The following is a 21,458-nucleotide window of genomic DNA, read 5'->3' as shown; positions in this document are numbered from 1 at the left end:
AATGAAGACACAGAGGCTGTAGATGAGTCAGAACGGTTTTAAAACTGCAAACAAATGATGAGTCAGTTTTTTTGGAGCTGGGAAAATTGAAAAGCACCAAAAACCATGCATGTGACATCTACAGCTTAAATCTGAATACCAGCTGGAGGTGGAGTGTGCAGGGGCACTATTGCAATGAACATTGTCAATTGTTGTATTTAATTGGAGATCAAGATTAGAGACACCGTGACTAGAGTAGGAACTGCCAGCATTGTGCGTGTGAGAGGGAACTGCATCAACTATGACCTCAGTGTTTGTGGAAGGTTCCTTTAGGGCGATGGCCGTTTGCATGCGGAAGTGTGTCAAGTATTTTGGACAAATTCCTGTTATTCCTAACGTATGCCCGTGATTGTGCAAACTGGGAGTTTAGTCAACGCGTTCACTGCGTGCTGTGGCTCCGGTTATTCCAGCCTGATCATTCTCCAAGATATTGGTGAATTATTCTCATTCTGCTGCCAAGTCTGGCTAAGTATCCCATACGGCAACACAAATTCAGAAGCTGTTGTTACAACGTTTCCCCACCATGGAATAAACAAGCGAGTGCAAATGAGAAAGGAGCCACTGAAAGGCACAAGATAGCCCCCAGAAAGCAAAATCACATGGACAGCTGTTTCCAATTCTGATGGGTGTGAGGGAGAGGGTGACAGATGGGGTAGGGGGTGGAGGGGGAAGGGAAGTAGAGACACAGAAACAAGAGAAACACCAAGGCCAGTGATTTCTCTCCCGTCTCCGTCCCCAGCTTCCCCCTGAATATTTTTACTCCTGAAACAGTGACCTGCTCAGACTAACACTGCTGGGACACAGCGTAATCCTGAGGAAGGGTTTCAGCCAGAAACGTTGACTTTCCTGCTCCTCGGATGCTGTCCAACCAGTTGTGAACTTCCAGCCCCATATCCATAGGCTCTGGCTGCCAGCATCTGCTGTCCTTCCCGTCTCTCAGTTGACAACAGAGCAAGCACCAGCGCCACTAATCCAGAGATTTTCCTGCTCCTCGGAAGCTGCCTGAACTGCTGTGCTTTTCCAGCACCACTAATCCAGAATCTGGTTGCCAGCATCTGCAGTCATTGTTTTAACACAGTTTACAATTCGATAATGAATCACCCACTCCACAAACTAACAGCAGTGAACCCATCCCCCACTTCCAGCACTTTGCTTAGGGCACACTGAGATATGACAGAATGCCAGGGAGCTGAACATGAATTTTTTATTGTGAGAGACAGAGAGGAAGGTGATTAGGAACCTCTTTATCTAATGCACTGTGAGGTTTGAAAACTAGGTCAGTGGATAATTAAAGACAAGGCTTCCATTTGTCAAATTAAGCCAAACAGAGTGCAGGCAAGTCAACCCCTTCAGAAAGGGAAGATCCACTACAATGTATTATCCAGTAATTCCAACAAGAGTCTCAGGAGCCTTGCAATGACAGGAAAATAGGACAAAAACAAGTTTGGATTTTCTTGCTGTGAATGATTGTAAAGCAGCAAATAAACCCCACGGCTTGAAATCTCACTTTGTAATTGATCTGCAAACTCTTTGCTGACACCAGAATTCTTAAACACAAAAACATTAATGACTGATTTGTAAATCATCCAGCTCCGTTCATTCCTCAAGGAATTGCCTGTTTCTTGTGGAATGTTTGGATAAAAACCGAATGGAGATTGACAGCAGGAACAATCAGATGGTGCCACATTGGGCTGATGTTCACCTTGTGATCGATTTGTTTGATGTTTATTGAGGGAGGATGGGGGTAGAGGTGGAGCTGAGGTGGGGAGGGGATTCCCTGCCCCTTCATCAAACTGTCCAGCTGAGAGGGTAGGCATTCCCACCATCTGCTCAGAAAATTCATGTCTCAAATGTCACAGAGCACACCTTCAGCACTGACCCTCCGACAGTGCAGTGCTGCATCAGCACTGACCCTCCGACAGTGCAGCACTCCCTCAGGACTGAACCTCCGACAGTGCAGTGCTGCCTCAGCACTGACCCTCCGACAGTGCGGTGCTGCCTCAGTACTGACCTTCCAACAGTGCGGCACTCCCTCAGCACTGACCCTCTGATAGTGCAGCACTCCCTCAGTACTGACCCTCCAACAGTGCGATGCTCCTTCAGCAGGGACCCTCCTACAGTGCAACACTCCCTCAGCACTGACCCTCCTACAGTGCAACACTCCCTCAGCACTGACCAACCGACGGTGCAGTGCTCCCTCAGCACTGACCCTCCGACAGTGCACACTCCCTCAGTACCGGCCCTCCGACAGAACGGCACTCCCTCAGCAGGGATCCTCTGACAGTGCGGCAGTCCCTCAGCACTGACCCTTGACAGCGTGGCACCCCGTCAGGACTGACCCTCTGACATTGTGGCATCCCCTCAGCACTGACCCTGCCAGAGTGCAGCACTCCCTCAATACTGACCATCCCAGAGTGCAGTACTCCCTCAGCACTGATCCTTGACAGTGCAGTACCCCCTCAGGTCTGACCCTCCCAGAGTACAGCACTCCCTCAGCACTGACCCTTGACAGTGCGACACTCCCTCAGCCTCAACCCTCCGGCAGTGCAGCACTCCCTCAGCACTGACCCTCCAACAGTGCGGCACTCCCTCAGCACTGACCCTCCGACAGTGCAGCACTCCCTCAGCACTGACCCTTGACAGTGCGGCACTTCCTCAGCATTGACCCTCCAGGAGTGCAGCACTCCCTCAGCACTGACCCTCCAACAGTGTGGCACTTCCTCAGCACTGACTCTCCAACAGTGCGGCACTCCCTCAGCACTGACCCTGTGACAATGCAGCACTCCGTCAGCACTGACCCTCCCACAGTGCAGCACTCCCTCAGCACTGACCCTCCCATAGTGCAGCAGTTCCTCAACACTGATTCTCTGACAGTGCAGCACTCCCTCAGCACGGACCGTTTCAGAGTGCCTGCTCCTTCAGTTGTGCTCATAGTGGTGCTGTCTGTGGTCCATAGGCAGAGCAACATGAGCTCTGTGTGGGTGTGGGACCAACACTGAGGCAGTTCCTGCCCGTACTCCTCAGATTGAGGAGGTGCCATTCATGTCTGGTTTAAATTGAGTTTCTCCGATATGAATTATTGACTTTGAAAAGCTCGGCTTTGTGACTGTAAAACCGTTGATGGCAGCACTCACTGAGGAGTCCTCTGAACAAGACGCTAAAATATTGTCCACGAACGGGTTCCATTTAATGTCCAGCACGTTGCCCTGGTGACCGCAGACCTTCGGGTATAGGGGATCTATTCGGCCCGTCTAAGATAGAAGAGAAAGAGAGGGTGGTTATTCCTGAACAGATTCTGTCAAAGATCTTGTATTATGCAGGACCTTTGATTCACATCCTCAGAACATTGCAAAGCCCTTCCGGTACAATAATCTCCTTCCATGGTGTCCATTGGCAAAAACGATGTCAACACCTTTGGCAGGAGTTCGCTGCTCTGTGTCACAGAGGACAGAATCCCTACAGCACAAGAAGAGGCCATTTCGCCAATCACGTCCACACAGACCCTCCACCTACCCTGCACATTATGGGACAACTTAGTGTGGCTAATCCACCTACCCCGCACACTATAGTGTGGTTAATCCACTTAGCCTGCACATTATGGGACAATTTAGTGTGGCTAATCCACTTAGCCTGCACACTATGGGACAATTTAGTGTGGTTAATCCACTTAGCCTGCACACTATGGGACAATTTAGTGTGGCTAATCCACCTACCCTGCACACTATGGGGCAATTTAGTGAGGCTAATCCATCCACCCCGCACACTATGGGACATTTTAGTGTGGCTAAACCATCTACCCCGCATACTATGGGACAATTTAGTGTGGCTAATCCACCTACCCTGCACACTATGGGGCAATTTAGCGTGGCTCATCCATCTGCCCTGCACACTATGGGACAATTTAGTGTGGCTAATCCCCTACCCCACTCACTATGGGGCAGTTTAGTGTGGCTAATCCCCCTATCCCGCACACAATGGGGCAATTTAGTGTGGTTAATCCATCTACCCTGCACACTATGGGGCAATTTAGTGTGGCTCATCCATCTATCCTGCACACTATGGGGCAATTTAGTGTGGCTAATCCATCTACCCCGCACACTATCGGAAAATTTAGTGTGTCTAACCCATCTACCCTAAACACTATCGGACAATTTAGTGTGGCTAATCCATCTACCCCACATACTATGGGGCAATTTAGTGTGACCAATCCATCTACCCTACACACTATGGGGCAATTTAGTGTGGCCAATCCATCTACCCTACACACTATGGGGCAATTTAGTGTGGCTAATCCATCTATCCTGCATACTATTGAACAATTTAGTGTGGCTAATCCATCTACCCTGCACACTATGGGACAATTTAGTGTGGCTAATCCATCTACCCTAAACACTATCGGACATTTTAGTGTGGCCAATCCATCTACCCCGCACACTATGGGGCAATTTAGTGTGGCCAATCCATCTACCCTACACACTATGGGGCAATTTAGTGTGGCTAATCCATCAACCCTGCTCACTGTGGGACAAGTTAGTGTGGCTAATCCACCCACCCTGCATACTATGGGGCAATTTAGTGTGGCTAATCCATCTACAATGCACACTATGGGACAATTTAGTGTGGCTAATCCATCTACCCTACACACTATGGGGCAATTTAGTGTGGCCAATCCATCTACCCTACACACTATGGGGCAATTTAGTGTGGCTAATCCATCTACAATGCACACTATGGGACAATTTAGTGTGGCTAATCCATCTACCCTACACACTATGGGGCAATTTAGTGTGGCTAATCCATCTACCCTACACACTATCGGGCAATTTAGTGTGGCTAATCCATCTACCCTACACACTATGGGGCAATTTAGTGTGGCTAATCCATCTACCCCGCACACTATGGGGCAATTTAGTGTGGCTAATCCATCTACCCTACACACAATGGGGCAATTTAGTGTGGTTAATCCATCTACCCTACACACTATGGGGCAATTTGGTGTGGCTAATCCATCTACCCTACACACTATCGGGCAATTTAGTGTGGCTAATCCATCTACCATGCACACTATTTGACAATTTAGTGTGGCTAATCCATCTACCCTGCACACTACAGGGCAATTTAGTGTGGCTATTCCATCTACCCTGCACGCTGTGGGACAATTTAGTGTGGCTAATCCATTGTCCCTGCATATTATTGGACAATTTAGTGTGGCTAATCCATCTACCATGCACACTATTTGACAATTTAGTGTGGTTAATCCATCTACCCCGCGCACTATGGGACAATTTAGTGTGGTTACTCCACCTACCACGCACTCTATGGGGCTATTTAGTGTGGCTAATCCATCTACCCTGCACACGATGGGGCAATTTAGTGTGGCTAATCCACCTACCCTGCACACTATGGGGCAATTTAGTGTAGTTAATCCACCTACCACGCACACTATGGGACAATTTAGTGTGGCTAATCCATCTACCCCGCACACTATGGGGCAATTTAGTGTGGCTAATCCATCTACAATGCACACTATGGGGCAATTTAGTGTGGCTAATCCATCTACCCCGCACACTATCGGAAAATTTAGTGTGTCTAACCCATCTACCCTAAACACTATCGGACAATTTAGTGTGGCTAATCCATCTACCCCACATACTATGGGGCAATTTAGTGTGACCAATCCATCTACCCTACACACTATGGGGCAATTTAGTGTGGCCAATCCATCTACCCTACACACTATGGGGCAATTTAGTGTGGCTAATCCATCTATCCTGCATACTATTGAACAATTTAGTGTGGCTAGTCCATCTACCCTGCACACTATGGGACAATTTAGTGTGGCTAATCCATCTACCCTAAACACTATCGGACATTTTAGTGTGGCTAATCCATCTACCCTACACACTATGGGGCAATTTAGTGTGGCCAATCCATCTACCCTACACACTATGGGGCAATTTAGTGTGGCTAATCCATCAACCCTGCTCACTGTGGGACAAGTTAGTGTGGCTAATCCACCCACCCTGCATACTATGGGGCAATTTAGTGTGGCTAATCCATCTACAATGCACACTATGGGACAATTTAGTGTGGCTAATCCATCTACCCTACACACTATGGGGCAATTTAGTGTGGCCAATCCATCTACCCCGCACACTATGGGGCAATTTAATGTGGCTAATCCATCTACAATGCACACTATGGGACAATTTAGTGTGGCTAATCCCTCTACCCTAAACACTATCGGACATTTTAGTGTGGCCAATCCATCTACCCCGCACACTATGGGGCAATTTAGTGTGGCCAATCCATCTACCCTACACACTATGGGGCAATTTAGTGTGGCCAATCCATCTACCCTACACACTATGGGGCAATTTAGTGTGGCTAATCCATCTACCCCGCACACTATGGGGCAATTTAGTGCGGCTAATCCATCTACCCTACACACTATGGGGCAATTTAGTGTGGCTAATCCATCTACCCTACACACTATCGGGCAATTTAGTGTGGTTAATCCATCTACCCTACACACTATGGGGCAATTTAGTGTGGCTAATCCATCTACCCTGCACACAATGGGACAATTTAGTGTGGCTAATCCATCTACCCTACACACTATGGGGCAATTTAGTGTGGCCAATCCATCTACCCCGCACACTATGGGGCAATTTAGTGTGGCTAATCCATCTACAATGCACACTATGGGACAATTTAGTGTGGCTAATCCATCTACCCCGCACACTATGGGGCAATTTAGTGTGGCTAATCCATCTACAATGCACACTATGGGGCAATTTAGTGTGGCTAATCCCTCTACCCTAAACACTATCGGACATTTTAGTGTGGCCAATCCATCTACCCCGCACACTATGGGGCAATTTAGTGTGGCTAATCCATCTACCCTACACACTATCGGGCAATTTAGTGTGGCCAATCCATCTACCCTACTCACTATGGGGCAATTTTGTGTGGCTAATCCATCTACCCCGCACACTATGGGGCAATTTAGTGTGGTTAATCCATCTACCCTACACACTATGGGGCAATTTAGTGTGGCTAATCCATCTACCCTACACACTATGGGGCAATTTAGTGTGGTTAATCCATCTACCCTACACACTATGGGGCAATTTAGTGTGGCTAATCCATCTACCCTACACACTACGGGGCAATTTAGTGTGGTTAATCCATCTACCCTACACACTATGGGGCAATTTAGTGTGGCTAATCCATCTACCCTACACACTATGGGGCAATTTAGTGTGGCTAATCCATCTACCCTACACACTATGGGGCAATTTAGTGTGGCTAATCCATCTACCCTACACACTATCGGGCAACTTAGTGTGGTTAATCCATCTACCCTACACACTATGGGGCAATTTTGTGTGGCTAATCCATCTACCCTACACACTATCGGGCAATTTAGTGTGGCTAATCCATCTACCCTACACACTATGGGGCAATTTAGTGTGGCTAATCCATCTACCCTACACACTATCGGGCAATTTAGTGTGGCTAATCCATCTACCCTACACACTATGGGGCAATTTAGTGTGGCTAATCCATCTACCCCGCACACTATGGGGCAATTTAGTGTGGCTAATCCATCTACCCTACACACTATGGGGCAATTTAGTGTGGTTAATCCATCTACCCTACACACTATGGGGCAATTTGGTGTGGCTAATCCATCTACCCTACACACTATGGGGCAATTTAGTGTGGCTAATCCATCTACAATGCACACTATGGGGCAATTTAGTGTGGCTAATCCATCTACCCTGCACACTACAGGGCAATTTAGTGTGGCTATTCCATCTACCCTGCACGCTGTGGGACAATTTAGTGTGGCTAATCCATTGTCCCTGCATATTATTGGACAATTTAGTGTGGCTAATCCATCTACCATGCACACTCTTTGACAATTTAGTGTGGTTAATCCATCTACCCCGCGCACTATGGGGCAATTTAGTGTGGTTACTCCACCTACCACGCACTCTATGGGGCTATTTAGTGTGGCTAATCCATCTACCCTGCACACGATGGGGCAATTTAGTGTGTCTAATCCACCTACCCTGCACACTATGGGGCAATTTAGTGTAGTTAATCCACCTACCACGCACACTATGGGACAATTTAGTGTGGCTAATCCATCTACCCTGCACACTATGGGGCACTTTAGTGTGGCTAATCCATCTACCCCGCACACTGTAGGACAATTTAGTGTGGTTAATCCACCTACCCCGCACAATATGGGGCAATTTAGTGTGGCTAATCCACCTACTCCGCACACTATGGGACAATTTAGTGTGGCTAATCCATTGTCCCTGCATACTGTTGGACAATTTAGTGTGGCTAATCCATCTACCATGCACACTATTTGACAATTTAGTGTGGCTAATCCATCTAAACAGAACACTGTGGGACAAGTTAGTGTGGTTAATCCACCTACCACGCACACAATGGGGCTATTTAGTGTGGCTAATCCATCTACCCCGCACACTGTGGGACAATTTAGTGTGGCTAATCCACCTACCCCACACCCTCTAGGACAATTTAGTGTGGCTAATTCACCTACCCTGCACACTATGGGGCAATTTAGCGTGGCTCATCCATCTGCTCTGCACACTATGGGGCAATTTAGCGTGGCTCATCCATCTGCTCTGCACACTATGGGGCAATTTAGTGTGGCTAATCCACCTACCCCGCACACTATGTGGCAATTAAGTGTGGCTAATCCATCTACCCCGCACACTATGGGGCAATTTAGTGTGGCTAATCCATCTACCCCGCACACTATGGGACAATTTAGTGTGGCTAATTCACCTACCCTGCACACTATGGGACTATTTAGTGTGGCTAATCCATCTACCCCGCACACTATCGGACAATTAAGTGTGGCTAATCCACCTACCCCGCACACTATGGGGCAATTAAGTGTGGCTAATCCATCTACCCCGCACACTATGGGACAATTTACTGTGGCTAATCCATCCACCCCTCACACTATGGGACAATTTAGTGTGGCTAATCCATCCACGCCGCACACTATGGGACAATTTATTGTGGCTAATTCACTTACCCCGCACACTTTGGGACAATTTATTGTGGCTAATTCACTTACCCCGCACACTATGGGGCAATTTAGTGTGGCTAATCCATCTACCCTGCTCACTGTGGGACAAGTTAGTGTGGCTAATCCACCTACCTTGCGCACTATGGGGCAGTTTAGTGTGGTTAATCCACCTACCATCACACTACGGGACAATTTAGTGTGGCTAATCCACCTACCCCGCACACTATGGGGCAATTTAGTGTGGCTAATCCACTTACCCTGCACACTATGGGGCAATTTAGTTTGGATAATCCATTGTCCCTGCATACTGTTGGACAATTTAGTGTGGCTAATCCACCTACCCCGCACACTATGGGGCAATTTAGTGTGGCTAATCCACTTACCCTGCACACTATGGGGCAATTTAGTTTGGATAATCCATTGTCCCTGCATACTGTTGGACAATTTAGTGTGGCTAATCCACCCACCCCGCACACTATGGGACTATTTAGTGTGGCTAATCCATCTACCCCGCACACTACGGGGCAATTTAGTGTGGCTAATTCACCTACCCTGCACACTATGGGGCAATTTAGCGTGGCTCATCCATCTGCCCTGCGCATTATGGGACAATTTAGCGTGGCTAATCCATCTACCCTGCACACTATGGGACAATTTAGTGTGGCTAATCCATCCACCCTGCACACTATGGGGAAATTTAGTGTGGCTAATCCACCTACCCTGCAAACTATGGGACAATTTAGTGTGGCTAATCCATCCACCCTGCACACTATGGGACAATTTAGTGTGGCTCATCCATCCACCCTGCACACTATGGGACAATTTAGTGTGGCTAATCCATCCACCCTGCAAACTTTGGGACAATTTAGTGTGGCTAATCCATCCACCCCACACACTATGGGACAATTTAGTGTGGCTAATCCACTTACCCTGCACGCTATGGGGCAATTTAGTGTGGCTCATCCATCCACCCTGCACACTATGGGACAATTTAGTGTGGCTAATCCATCCACCCCACACACTATGGGACAATTTAGTGTGGCTAATCCATCCACCCTGCACACTATGGGACAATTTAGTGTGGCTCATCCATCCACCCTGCACACTATGGGACAATTTAGTGTGGCTAATCCATCCACCCTGCAAACTTTGGGACAATTTAGTGTGGCTAATCCATCCACCCCACACACTATGGGACAATTTAGTGTGGCTAATCCACTTACCCTGCACGCTATGGGGCAATTTAGTGTGGATAATCCACCTACCCTGCATTTCTTTGAATTGTGGTGGAACCCCGTGCAGACACGGGGAGAATGTGTAAACTCCACACAGAGGGTGGAATTGAACCCGGGTCCCTGGTGCTGTGAAGCTGCACTGCTGAGCCACTGTTGTCCACCCCACTGTTATGGGATCTTTAGCGTTTGTCTTTGAGGATATTTGGGGGGTCAGTTTAATGTTGCTTCCAAAACAGTGCCGCATTCCCTCAGACTCCCTGACTGTAACTGAGAGGGACAGAACATTCTGAATCAGGCTGGATTGTGTCACCCACATGAGGGGCAGCTTGGGACTCACTGCTCATCTAAACCTGCTGGCACAGTTCAGGCAGCGGGAGAGAAAAGTGAAAAGGAAATTTACAAACAATAAAATATTGAGGAAATGGGCTTCTCACGCTGGGTAGGATTAATGATTGCCTGGTCAGAAAATAAAGTTGTACATTTAGCAAGGGCCTTTGACAAATACCAGAAGTCCTAGGACGCTTTACATTACTTCTGCAGTCCCGTCACTTGTTTGGGACTAGGAAATGTGGCACCCAATGTAGGCACAGCAAGATCCCACAATCATTGGCCAGATCTTGTGCTTAATATTTGATGCGCGTTGAGGAACTCTCTCCATATGCCCCTCACCCCACACCCCCTCGAAATAATCACACAGGACCCCAGTGGGAGGAGGGGGAGGGGACTGGGGTCAGGTACTTTACATTTCTATCAAATGCCCATACCTCTGAAAAATCACTCTTTAGGAACGAGAGCAGCAGGAGAGCAGCAAATCTTTGTGTCTGTAGAGACGGGGTGTGGGGAGCAGGGTTTTGCAATGAGTAGGGTCCTTGCAGACTCTGATATGGGACGTGAGGTCAGGGGTTACCTGTAGGGTCGAGAGGAAGGACAGCAGCACACTGAGGAGGTGATGGCCTCATGGGCTGTTAATGAAGGGACCCAGATAATGTCCCTGGGACCCGGGTTCAAAACCTGCCACAAGAGATTGTGGAATTTGAACTTGATAAAATTTGGAGTCTAATGATGACCATGTGCTGATTGTAGGGAAGGCCCCTCTGGTTCACTATTGTCCCTGAGGGGAGATACTGCCATCCTTACCTGATCTGACCCACGTGTGACTCTAGACCCACAGCAATGGCTCTTAACTGCCCTCTGGGTAGAAAAATGAGCAGGTTAGGTGAATTGGCCAAGTTAAATTGCCTATAGTGTAAGATGCAGTAGTCAGGGGTAAATGTAGGGAAATGAAGATGGGTTACTCTTTGGAGGGTCAGTGTGGACTTGTTGGGCCGAAGGGCCAGTTTCCACACTGAAGGGAATCAGGGAAACACTGAATGAGCAAATTTTAAAAATGCAGGCACAGCCGTTACATCTGAATGGCCGGTAACACATAGTGGACTGGTCGGCAGTGATGTGCTTCACCTAATTCAGCACAAGTTCAAAGGGAGAGCTGCAACCAGCAGGGAACAGGGAGGAAGTTATTACACAATTTTAACACAGATTTTGCTTCAAAAGAACTTCATTGGTTGTAAATTGTTTGAGCTATCCTGAAGTTATGAAGGGTGCTATGTAAATGCAGTTTCTGTCCTTCCTTAATAAAAGAAAACCAAGTCTAGCAGATGCTTAGCTTCTAAAACCATAGAGCTGAGGGTGGCCATTCAGTTCATCATTTCCATGATGGCCATTTGAAAAAGATATCCAGAACCTCTCACTCCCCTGTCACTCAGCCTGTAAATATGTTGATCAATGGAGACTAGTTTTACAGCATACTGTCCAGAAAGTATAAATAGGGGAAAATATTTTATAATAAATTAGCTGGGAAATATGTAAAGTTCTTTTCTACCCGTATTTCTTGACTTGAAAGCGTAATGGCTCCAAGTCCATTGAGATCTGAGAGCAAATGCTGTGCAACTGTTATTTATAGTTCTTCCACAGGGTGGCGGTGTTGCCTGTAAAACCAACACTTGGTCCAAAGTTGGAACTCTCTCAAACAAAAACAGTGTTGGAGAAACTCTGCAGGTCTGGCAGCATCTGCAGAGAGAAACAGAGTTAATGTTTGGGGGTCGAATGACCCTTCTTCAGAACTCTCTCAACCTCATGCCAGTTCAAAAGTAGGGTAATCTATCTGACACCTGTCTCTCTTCACCCAGCTGGTTTGAAAAGAAATGGGAGTTACAGAGATGATGCTGACCAATGGACAGGCTGTTGTGACCAGCCCTCCCTCTCATCATTCCTTCCAAACTTAAGCAGTTCCTGGCTTTGCATGGTTTTAATTAAAAATTACAACTGCTCCCCATCCGATGCAAATCAACAGTGTTGCTAACAACAGCTGCTTTCCCTATTTCTCTCAGTCCCACAACCTCGAAAAGCTGCATATCTGGAATTAGGGATTTGCATTTATATATCACCTTTCACAACCACCGAAGGCTCCAGAGATCTGCAGCCAATGAGGCACCTGAAGACCGCTCACTGTTGCTGGAAAAGTAGTAGTCACGGGTTAGGAGAGTGAGGCTAGGCCACTCCGCCCCTCTAGCCTGTTCTGCCGCTCAATATGATCCGTTGCTGGTCTGATTCCAAATACCCCAAGAACCGTCCCACCTTTTGTTTACTGAGAATCTGTTGCCCACTGCCTTAAAAAACACTCTGAATTGCGGGGGAAGCTGTAAAGACACTTGAGCATTATGACAAAAATGAATTCCCACATTTCTGTTTTAAATGGGCACCTCCTGAGTTTGAACCAATGACCTCCTGTCCCTTTAAACAGCAAATGGTGGAAGCTGCAACTCACTAACAGCCAGAGGGAACCTGCGCCTTCCCTTTTGTATTGACTGAGGGACAGATATTAATCAGGACACTGAAGAGAATTAAAACCAGAGAATGCTGGAGAAACTCAGTAAGACACGCGGCATCCGAGGAGAGAGAAACAGAGTTAATACTTCAAGTCTGGTACGACTCTATTTTTAAATGAGGAGAAAGATTTTAAAAAGACATAATGGGCTTTTTTTTTACACAGAGGGTGGTTCGTGTGTGGAATGAATTTTCAGCAGAAGCAGTGGATGCAGGTAACAGGTAAAAGACACTTGGATAAGTACATGAATAGGAAACATTTTAGAGGGATAAGGGTCAAATGCAGGGACTAGTTTAGTTTGGGATTATGGTCAGCATGGACTGGTTGGGCCGAAGGGTCTGTTTCCATGCTGCATGGCTCTATGACTCTTTAATCATACCAGATTCCAAACATTGACCCGATTACTCTCAACTCTGCCTTCCCACCTTTTCTCTATAACCTCTACAGATTAAAAATCTGTCTCGATTAGATTAGATTACTTACAGCGTGGAAACAGGCCCTTCGGCCCAACAAGTCCACACCGACCCGCCGAAGCGCAACCCACCCATACCCCTACATTTACCCCTTACCTAACACTACGGGCAATTTAGCATGGCCAATTCACCTGACCTGCACATCTTTGGACTGTGGGAGGAAACCGGAGCACCCGGAGGAAACCCACGCAGACACGGGGAGAACGTGCAAACTCCACACAGTCTGTCGCCTGAGTCGGGAACTGAACCCGGGTCTCAGGCGCTGTGAGGCAGCAGTGCTAACCACTGTGCCACCGTGCCGCCCACTTTTTCTTTATATGCATCTACAAGCTGTTATAGCAACTTACCAAGGCTTCTCCAACAGGACTCTACAAACCCATGACTCGTTGTAGGTTAGATTAGTAGAAAGTTGAGTTTTGTTTTTTTATATTTCAGTTTTTTTTCTTTTTGTTCCTTTGTTAAATTTTGACTATTGTATATTTGAGTTAATTGTATATCAATGTTTGTATTTGAGAGTTTTGTTTACTTTTGTAAACTTGTAAAAATGTTAAATTTCTAATAAAAATATCTAAAAAAAAAATGTCTCGCTCAGCCTTGAATATACTTATTTAGAATTCCACAGATTCATTACTCTGTGGGAGAAGACATTTCTCCTCATCTCCATCTTAACTGTTCCACTCCTTATTGTGGCAGGATGCCCTCTGGTTCTAGACTCTCCCACCAGGGGAACCAACCTCTCAGGGAGACAGGGAGATCTGTAGATGCCTGAGATCAGAGTCGAGAGCGTGTTGCTGGAAAAGCACAGCAGGTCAGGCAGCCTCCGAGGAGCAGGAGAATCGACGTTTCAGGCAGGAGCTCTTCATCAGGAATGAGGCTGGGAGCCTCTGGGTGGAGAGATCAATGGGAGGGGCGTGGGGCTGGGGAGAAGGTAACTGAGAGAGAGGAGGAGACCTTCTTCAAGGTAGGCATCCCTGGAAGAGGCTTCGCCGTGAGATTAAAATCAGCTCGGAGACAGTGAGGAATGCAGATGCTCGAGATCAGAGTTGAGTGTATACTGCTGGAAAAGCACAGCAGGTCAGGCAGCATCCTGATGAAGGGCTTACGCCCGGAACATCAACTCCCCTGCTCCTCGGACGCTGCCGACCTGCTGGGCTTTTCCATTGAAAAACCCAACTGGTTCAATAACGTCCTTTCGTGAAGGAACTACCATCCTTACCTGGTCTGGCCTACACGTGACACCAGACCCACAGGCAATGTGGTTGACTCTTAACTGCCCCCTGGGTAATTAGGGATGGGACAATAAATGCTGGTCCAGTCAGTGATGCCCACATTCCATGAATGAATTAAAAATGCTTCATCCTGAGAATGAACCTTCCTCAACATTCAGCACTGATTCATGATGAAGGGCTTTTACCTGAAACGTCGATTTTTCCTGCTTCTTGGATGCTGCCTGACCTGCTGTGCTTTTCCAGCACCACACTAATCTTGACTCTAATCTCCGAGCATCTGCAGTACCCACGTTTGCCTTCACATTCACCGCCCAGAGTTGGCACTGTCTGGCCCTGGAAACTGTGGGCTGTAACTGGTGTCTGTCTCTCCCTCGCCCCACTCTCACTGGTAACTGTCTGCCCGCAGTCCAATCCATCCCCCTCCGACCTAGTATCCTGCTGAGTACTGTGCTCAGTGCACTGCCAAATCCAACCTCCCAGCACAGCCTTCCCCTCTCTCTCTCTGGTGTCACCTCCCATTTCCCCTGTTACACCAACTGGAAGCTAAGCTTGTGCCCCACAGTCTGGCACTGAGCAGGGCTTCAGCAACAGCGTTCCCTGTGGGTACAGGCAGTGGGGTGGGTGAGGGCAGTGGGTGAAGGCGGGGTGGGGGTTGGTGGTGTGTGGGAAATACAGAAGAGCACAGCACAGGGCTTCGAAAACACTCTCCCCTCAGTCACTCAAAACATACAGGACAGAATAAAATGGTAAAGCTCAGACAACAGCTCACAGAGGATTATAGCACGGCAACAGGCCCTTCGGCCCAACTTGTCTGTGCTTTCCAGTTTACACAATTAATCTGGATCTATTTGCCTGCGTTTGGTCCATTTCCCTCCCTATCTCTCCCATTGATTATGGGGTGTGCTCTTGTTTCCATGGGAATTCATTCAAACTGACATTAATTTGTGTTAAACATGGGGCCCCAGTGTAGATAGTTCCATCCTGCTGGGACAAAACTCATCAATGACAGACTAAACCCAGCAGGCTCCAGCATGCTGTGTGTTAGTTTCACTCAGTGCAGATTATTAATTTGTGTGTCTGTCTGCATGTGAGTGTGTGTCTTTGTATATGTGTCTCTGCCAGTGTGTGTGGGTGTCTGTCCGTGTGGGTGTCTAAGTGTGTGGATGTCTGTGTGTGCGTGTGTTTGTGTGTATCTATGTGTGTGTGTGTGTGTGTGTGTGTGTGTGTGTCTGTGACTGTGTGTGTGGCTGCGTGTGTGTCTGGGTGAGTGGCTCTGTGTGTGTCTGCGCCTGTGTGTGTGTATCTGTGTCTGTGTGTGTGTGTCTGTGTGTATGTCTGAGTGAGTGTATGTGTGTCTGTGTCTGTGTGTCTGTGGGAGTGAATGTGTGAGTGTCTGTGTGTGTGTCTGTGTAAGTGAATGTGTGTGTGTCTGTGTGTATGTCTGTGTGTGTGTCTGTGTGTGTGTCTGTTTGAGTGCCTGTGTGTATGTCTATGTGAGTGTGTGTGTGTGTGTCAGTGTGAGTGTCTGTGTGTCTGTGTGTATGTCTGTGTGAGTGTCTGTGTGTGTTTCTGTGTGTGCGTGTGTGTGTCTGTGTGTGTGTCTGTGTGTATGTCTATGTGAGTGTCTGTGTGTGTTTCTGTGTGAGTGTCTATGTGTGTGTCTGTATGAGTGTCTGTGTGCGTGTTTGTGTGTGTGTCTGTGTCTGTGTGTGTCTGTGTGAGTGTCTGTGTGTGTGTGTATCTGTGTGTGTCTGTGTGTGTCTGTGTGTGTGTCTGTGTGAGTGTCTGTGTGAGTGTCTGTGTGAGTGTCTGTGTCTGTGTGTGTGTGGGGGGGGGGGAGGGGGGCGTTGGTGGGGTGTAGTGGATGGAGGAGTCTGTGGGAAGGTAAGGGTGTGTGTGTTAAATACATTCAAAGGGGATTGGACTGTTCCGTGCACCATCTACTGAAGCATCTCACAGTGGGCACTCTGGGTGATGTTTTAACCAATCTCTTCAGAGTGTCATCACACATCACTGGAGCACATTGAGGCTTAAACCTGGAATGTCTGGCTCAAGGTAGGGACACTACCACTGCACCATAACAGCCCCTATGGTGGGAATTATAAAGTTATCCACTAAACATAAGACGTGGACACTGGAGTATTTTGCATCAGTGTTTACTGTGGAAAAGGACGTGGAAGAGAAAGAATGTAGGGAAATAGATGGTGACATCTTGAAAAATGTCCATATTACAGAGAAGGAAATGCTGGATGTCTTGAAATGATAAAAGTGGATAAATCCCCAGGACCTGATCAAGTGTACCCATGAACTATGTGGGAAACTAGAGAAGTGATTGCTAGGCCCCTTGCTGAGATATTTGTATCATTGATAGTCACAGGTGAGGTGCCGGAAGACTGGAGGTTGGTTAACGTGATGCTACTGTTTAAGAAAGGGTGGTAAGGACAAGCTAGGGAACTATAGACCAGTGAGCCTGACCTCAGTGGCAGGCAAGTTGTTGGAGGGAATCCTGAGGGACAGGATGTACAAATATTTGGAAAGGCAAGGACTGATCATGGATAGTCAATATGATCTTGTGCGTAGGAAATCATGTCTCATGAACTTAATTGAGTTTTTTGAAGAAGTAACAAAGAGGATTGATGAGGGCAGAGCAGTAGATGTGATCTATATGGACTTCAGTAAGGCGTTCGACAAGGTTCCCCATAGGAGACTGATTAGCAAGGTTAGATCTCATGGAATACAGGGAGAACTAGCCATTTGGATACAGAACTGGCTCAAAGGTAGAAGACAGAGGGTGGTGATAGAGGGTTGTTTTTCAGACTGGAGGCCTGTGACCAGTGGAGTGCCACAAGGATTGTTGCTGGGTCCTCTACTTTTCATCATTTACATAAGTGATTTGGATGTGAACAAAGGAGGTAGAGTTAGTAAGTTCAAAGAATCATAGAATGCCTACAGTATGGAAACAAGCCATTTGGCCCAACAAGTCCATACCGACCCTCTGAAGAGTAACTCACCAGTTCTATTCCCCTACCCTATTACTCTGCATTTACCCCTGACTAATGCACCTAATCTACACACCCCTGAACACTATGGACAATTTCTCATGGCTAATCCGCCCTAACCTGCACATCTTTGGACTGTGGGAGGAAACCAGAGCACCCGGAGGAAACCCACGCAGACCTGGGGAGAATGTGCAAACTTCACACAGACACAGTCACCTGAGGCTGGAATTGAACCCCGGTCATTGGTGCTGTGAGGCAGTAGTGCTATCCACTGAGCCACAATACTGTCCGCATGTTTGCAGATGACACTAAAATTGGAGGTATAATGGACAACGAAGAAGGTTACCTCTGATTACAACAGGATCTTGATCAGATGGGCCAATGGGCTGAGGAGTTTAATTTAGAAAAATGTGAGGTGCTGTATTTTGGAAAGGCAAATCAGAGCAGGGCTTATACACTTAATGGTAAGGTCCTGGGGAGTGTTACTGAACAAAGAGAACTTGGAGTGCAGGTTCATAGCTCCTTGAAAGTAGAGTCACAGGGAGAAAGGATAGTGAAGAAGGCGTTTGGTATGCTTTCCTTTATTGGATATAGCATTGAGTACAGGAATTGGGAGGTCATATTCCGGCTGTACAACATAGTGGTTAGGCCACTTTTGGAATATTGTGTGCAATTCTGCTTTCCTTCCTATTGGAAGGATGTTGTGAAACTTGAAAGGGTTCAGAAAAGATTTACAAGGACATTGCCAGGGTTGGAGGATTTGAGCTTTCGAGAGAGGCTGAACAGGCGGGGGCTGTTTTCCCTGGAGCATCGGAGGCTGAGGGGTGACCTTATAGAGGTTTATAAAATCATGAGGGGCATGGCTAGGATAAATAGACAAAGTTTTTCCATATGGGGGAGTCCAGAACTAGAGAGCACAGGCTTAGGGTGAGAGAGGAAAGATATAAAAGAGGCCTAAGGGGCAAAATTTTCACACAGAGGGTGGTACGTGTATAGAATGAGCTGCCAGAGGAAGTGGTGGAGGCTGGTACAATAACAACATTTAAAAGGCATCTGGATGGGGATATGTATAGGAAGGGTTTAGAGGGATATGGGCCAGGTGCTGGGAAACGAGGCTAGAATAGGTTAGGATATCTGGTCAGCATGGACGAGTTGGACCGAAGCATTCTGTGCTGTCCATCTCTATGATCTCCTGCTCCTGATAAATCCACAAAGTTATTAATTAAAATGTGTGTCTCCTCCCCTGACCCATCTCAGCACTGATTTCAGCCTCTTTCCTTCCGTCTAGTCACCGACCTTTCCACTAAACCCCACCTGCCTGCGCTCCCTGGTCCTTTGGTTCCCACTGCAGGATGTGTGTTCCCACGTCATCACGTGAACCAGCCCCTGAACTGCTGTCTAACACCCCCAAGACCACCCCACGCTCCCTCGCAGGAGGCAGTGGGGGGAGGAGAGACAGCAGAGTTCTAGCTGGACTGAGCTGGCCATCAGTTAGCCCACTGTCCATCTGGCCGTGGCTTCACCCTGAACTCCCCAGCGATCTGGAACAGAGACATGGCGGGGGTGGGCGGGGGGGGGGGGGAAGGCTGTGGAGAAGGTAAAACAGAAATCTCAGCATTTTTACCCCCCATCTCCTCCTGACCTGTGTACGGGCTGTGGGTGTTGTTAGCTAGGTCAGTATTTTCAGCCCATCCCTAATTACTCTCAAAGCTGAAATATCTGTCGCCCCCTTCAGCAGTTCACATCAGTGTCTATCCTCCCTGCCTCATGGTAGATCACATACTGGGAGGGGCTCCTGTGATGACGTGGTAGCGTCCTGACTCCTGGACTGGGAGACCCAGCTTGATGCCCTACCTGGTCCAGAGACGCGTGGGAGCAGGATGGTTCGGAAAATAGGTTCAAAAATCTTTTAAAAAAAGAGCACAAACTTGCTCGCTCCCACAAACACGGAGCCTGTTTCACAACTGGGACCCTCTACAGGTGGCAAAGATTGCTCCTCTAATGGCAATGCAGCCAATCACTGCATAGCAAGATCCCACAAACAGCACCTCACTCCCTTCCCCCATGTCTCCCTCCCCACCCACTCAGCCCCCTCCTAACTCTGTTGCTACACGAATCCCTCTAACAGAAGCTGCAGCCCCTGTTTCCCATCGACAACACCATTTGGGCATGTTTGCATGAGTTTTTCCAAGTCGCTCCCTGTTTTGTTCATTGATTGATTGTTGCGTTTTGCCAAGGGGTGGAGTGGGATGGCGGTATGGGTGGGAGGAGCTCTGAGACAGCAGACGCACCATTTACAGCGTCGTGGTGGCGGTGCCAGGGCCGGGGTGGGGGGCAAAGGGGTTACCATGGGCTGTGGGTTGCCGTTGGAAACACTTCCTACCTGCTCCAGAGGAATGACGAGGAAGGATCCTCCGCCAGCGCTCTCGGTGACAATGGCGAGGAACCTGGGGTTGATGGCACAGAAGTGGTTGTCATGAACGTTCTTGGTGATGGAGATGCCGTCGAAGCAGTGTTCTCGGCTGGCGGCCTTGCCGTAGACATTCCGGAACTTGGAGTTGCGGTACTGTGGGCGCCATGACATCTGGAAAGGAAGCAGAAGCGATGGTGTTAATGGAAATCTCCCCAGGGGTATGGGCCGGGCATCTATCACATTCTTACAACGGTACCAGAGTGCGCAGTTTAAGACAATTATGGACCCACAACCTTCCAGGTCACTCTTTCAGAGTCAGTCGATGTAGAGCTGGAAGAGCACAGTAGGTCAGACAGCATCCAAGGAGCAGGAAACACAACATTTTAGGCTTCACATCTATTGACTCTGACTTCTGCAATACTTATTGCCACCCACTCTCTCAGAGTAGTCAGTCAGCAAGGACAGAACCTAAACTGAGTGTGTCTGTGCTCCCATAAATAGCTGCTAATGAACTTCAAGATATCTGATTCAACACAAACAGAGGAACAGGAATAATGTAGGATAATATGGGAACTGGGCTTCACTATGTAAGGGTTATTTGTCTATTACAGAGACAGAGAGAGAGGAAATACCCCAAGCTGATAGGTTGCCAAATTCCAAACATTCCAGAGCTTTCCAGAGGGCAGCTGGGAGGACAGCATCAACATAGTTTGCACATGATGCCCACGTGTGAGCTGGCACAGTGATCAGTACCCACAAGGACAACGTCAGGGAAATCTTAAATAGTCCAACACTTCACCGCAGTGAAATGGGCCACTGCAGACTGCCGTACAAAGTGCTATATTTGTGTCAAGTGTGGAGCTGGGCAGCAGGTTGACATCTGTGCACCCAATGAGACTGCCATGTTGTCTACTCTTCCTCTTCCTAATCTGGTAGCTGACTGCTACTTGGCATCTGTGACTGAGTATGAGGAAACATGTTGAGTGCCTCGCCTGATTGTCTCAGATGATATTGGTGGGCACCTTCTGGTGGCCCCCTGGAGAGACCGCCGTCTGGCTGGGCAGGGGCTGGAAATACAGAGGGAGACAACCAGGCACGTCTGGA

The 21,458-nt window shown here is 47.9% G+C and overlaps 1 protein-coding gene across 1 annotated transcript in view; it reads right to left on the bottom strand.

The window, feature by feature from the left end:
* Positions 1-21,458, bottom strand: part of coro2ba (coronin, actin binding protein, 2Ba) — a 187,272-nt gene that overhangs the window by 48,928 nt on the left and 116,886 nt on the right. Inside the window, exons 2-3 of the mRNA XM_060853372.1 lie at positions 20,325-20,525; positions 3,174-3,290 (exon numbers count right to left, since the gene is read on the bottom strand). Of these exons, the coding sequence (XP_060709355.1) occupies positions 3,174-3,290; positions 20,325-20,525 (318 nt within the window). The remainder of the gene's footprint in view (positions 1-3,173; positions 3,291-20,324; positions 20,526-21,458) is intronic.

Source organism: Hemiscyllium ocellatum, chromosome 39, assembly GCF_020745735.1.
Source record: "Hemiscyllium ocellatum isolate sHemOce1 chromosome 39, sHemOce1.pat.X.cur, whole genome shotgun sequence".
Lineage (NCBI taxonomy): Eukaryota > Metazoa > Chordata > Chondrichthyes > Orectolobiformes > Hemiscylliidae > Hemiscyllium > Hemiscyllium ocellatum.
The sequence above is the reverse complement of the archived record's forward strand: the minus strand, read 5'-3'. Positions and strand labels throughout refer to the sequence as shown.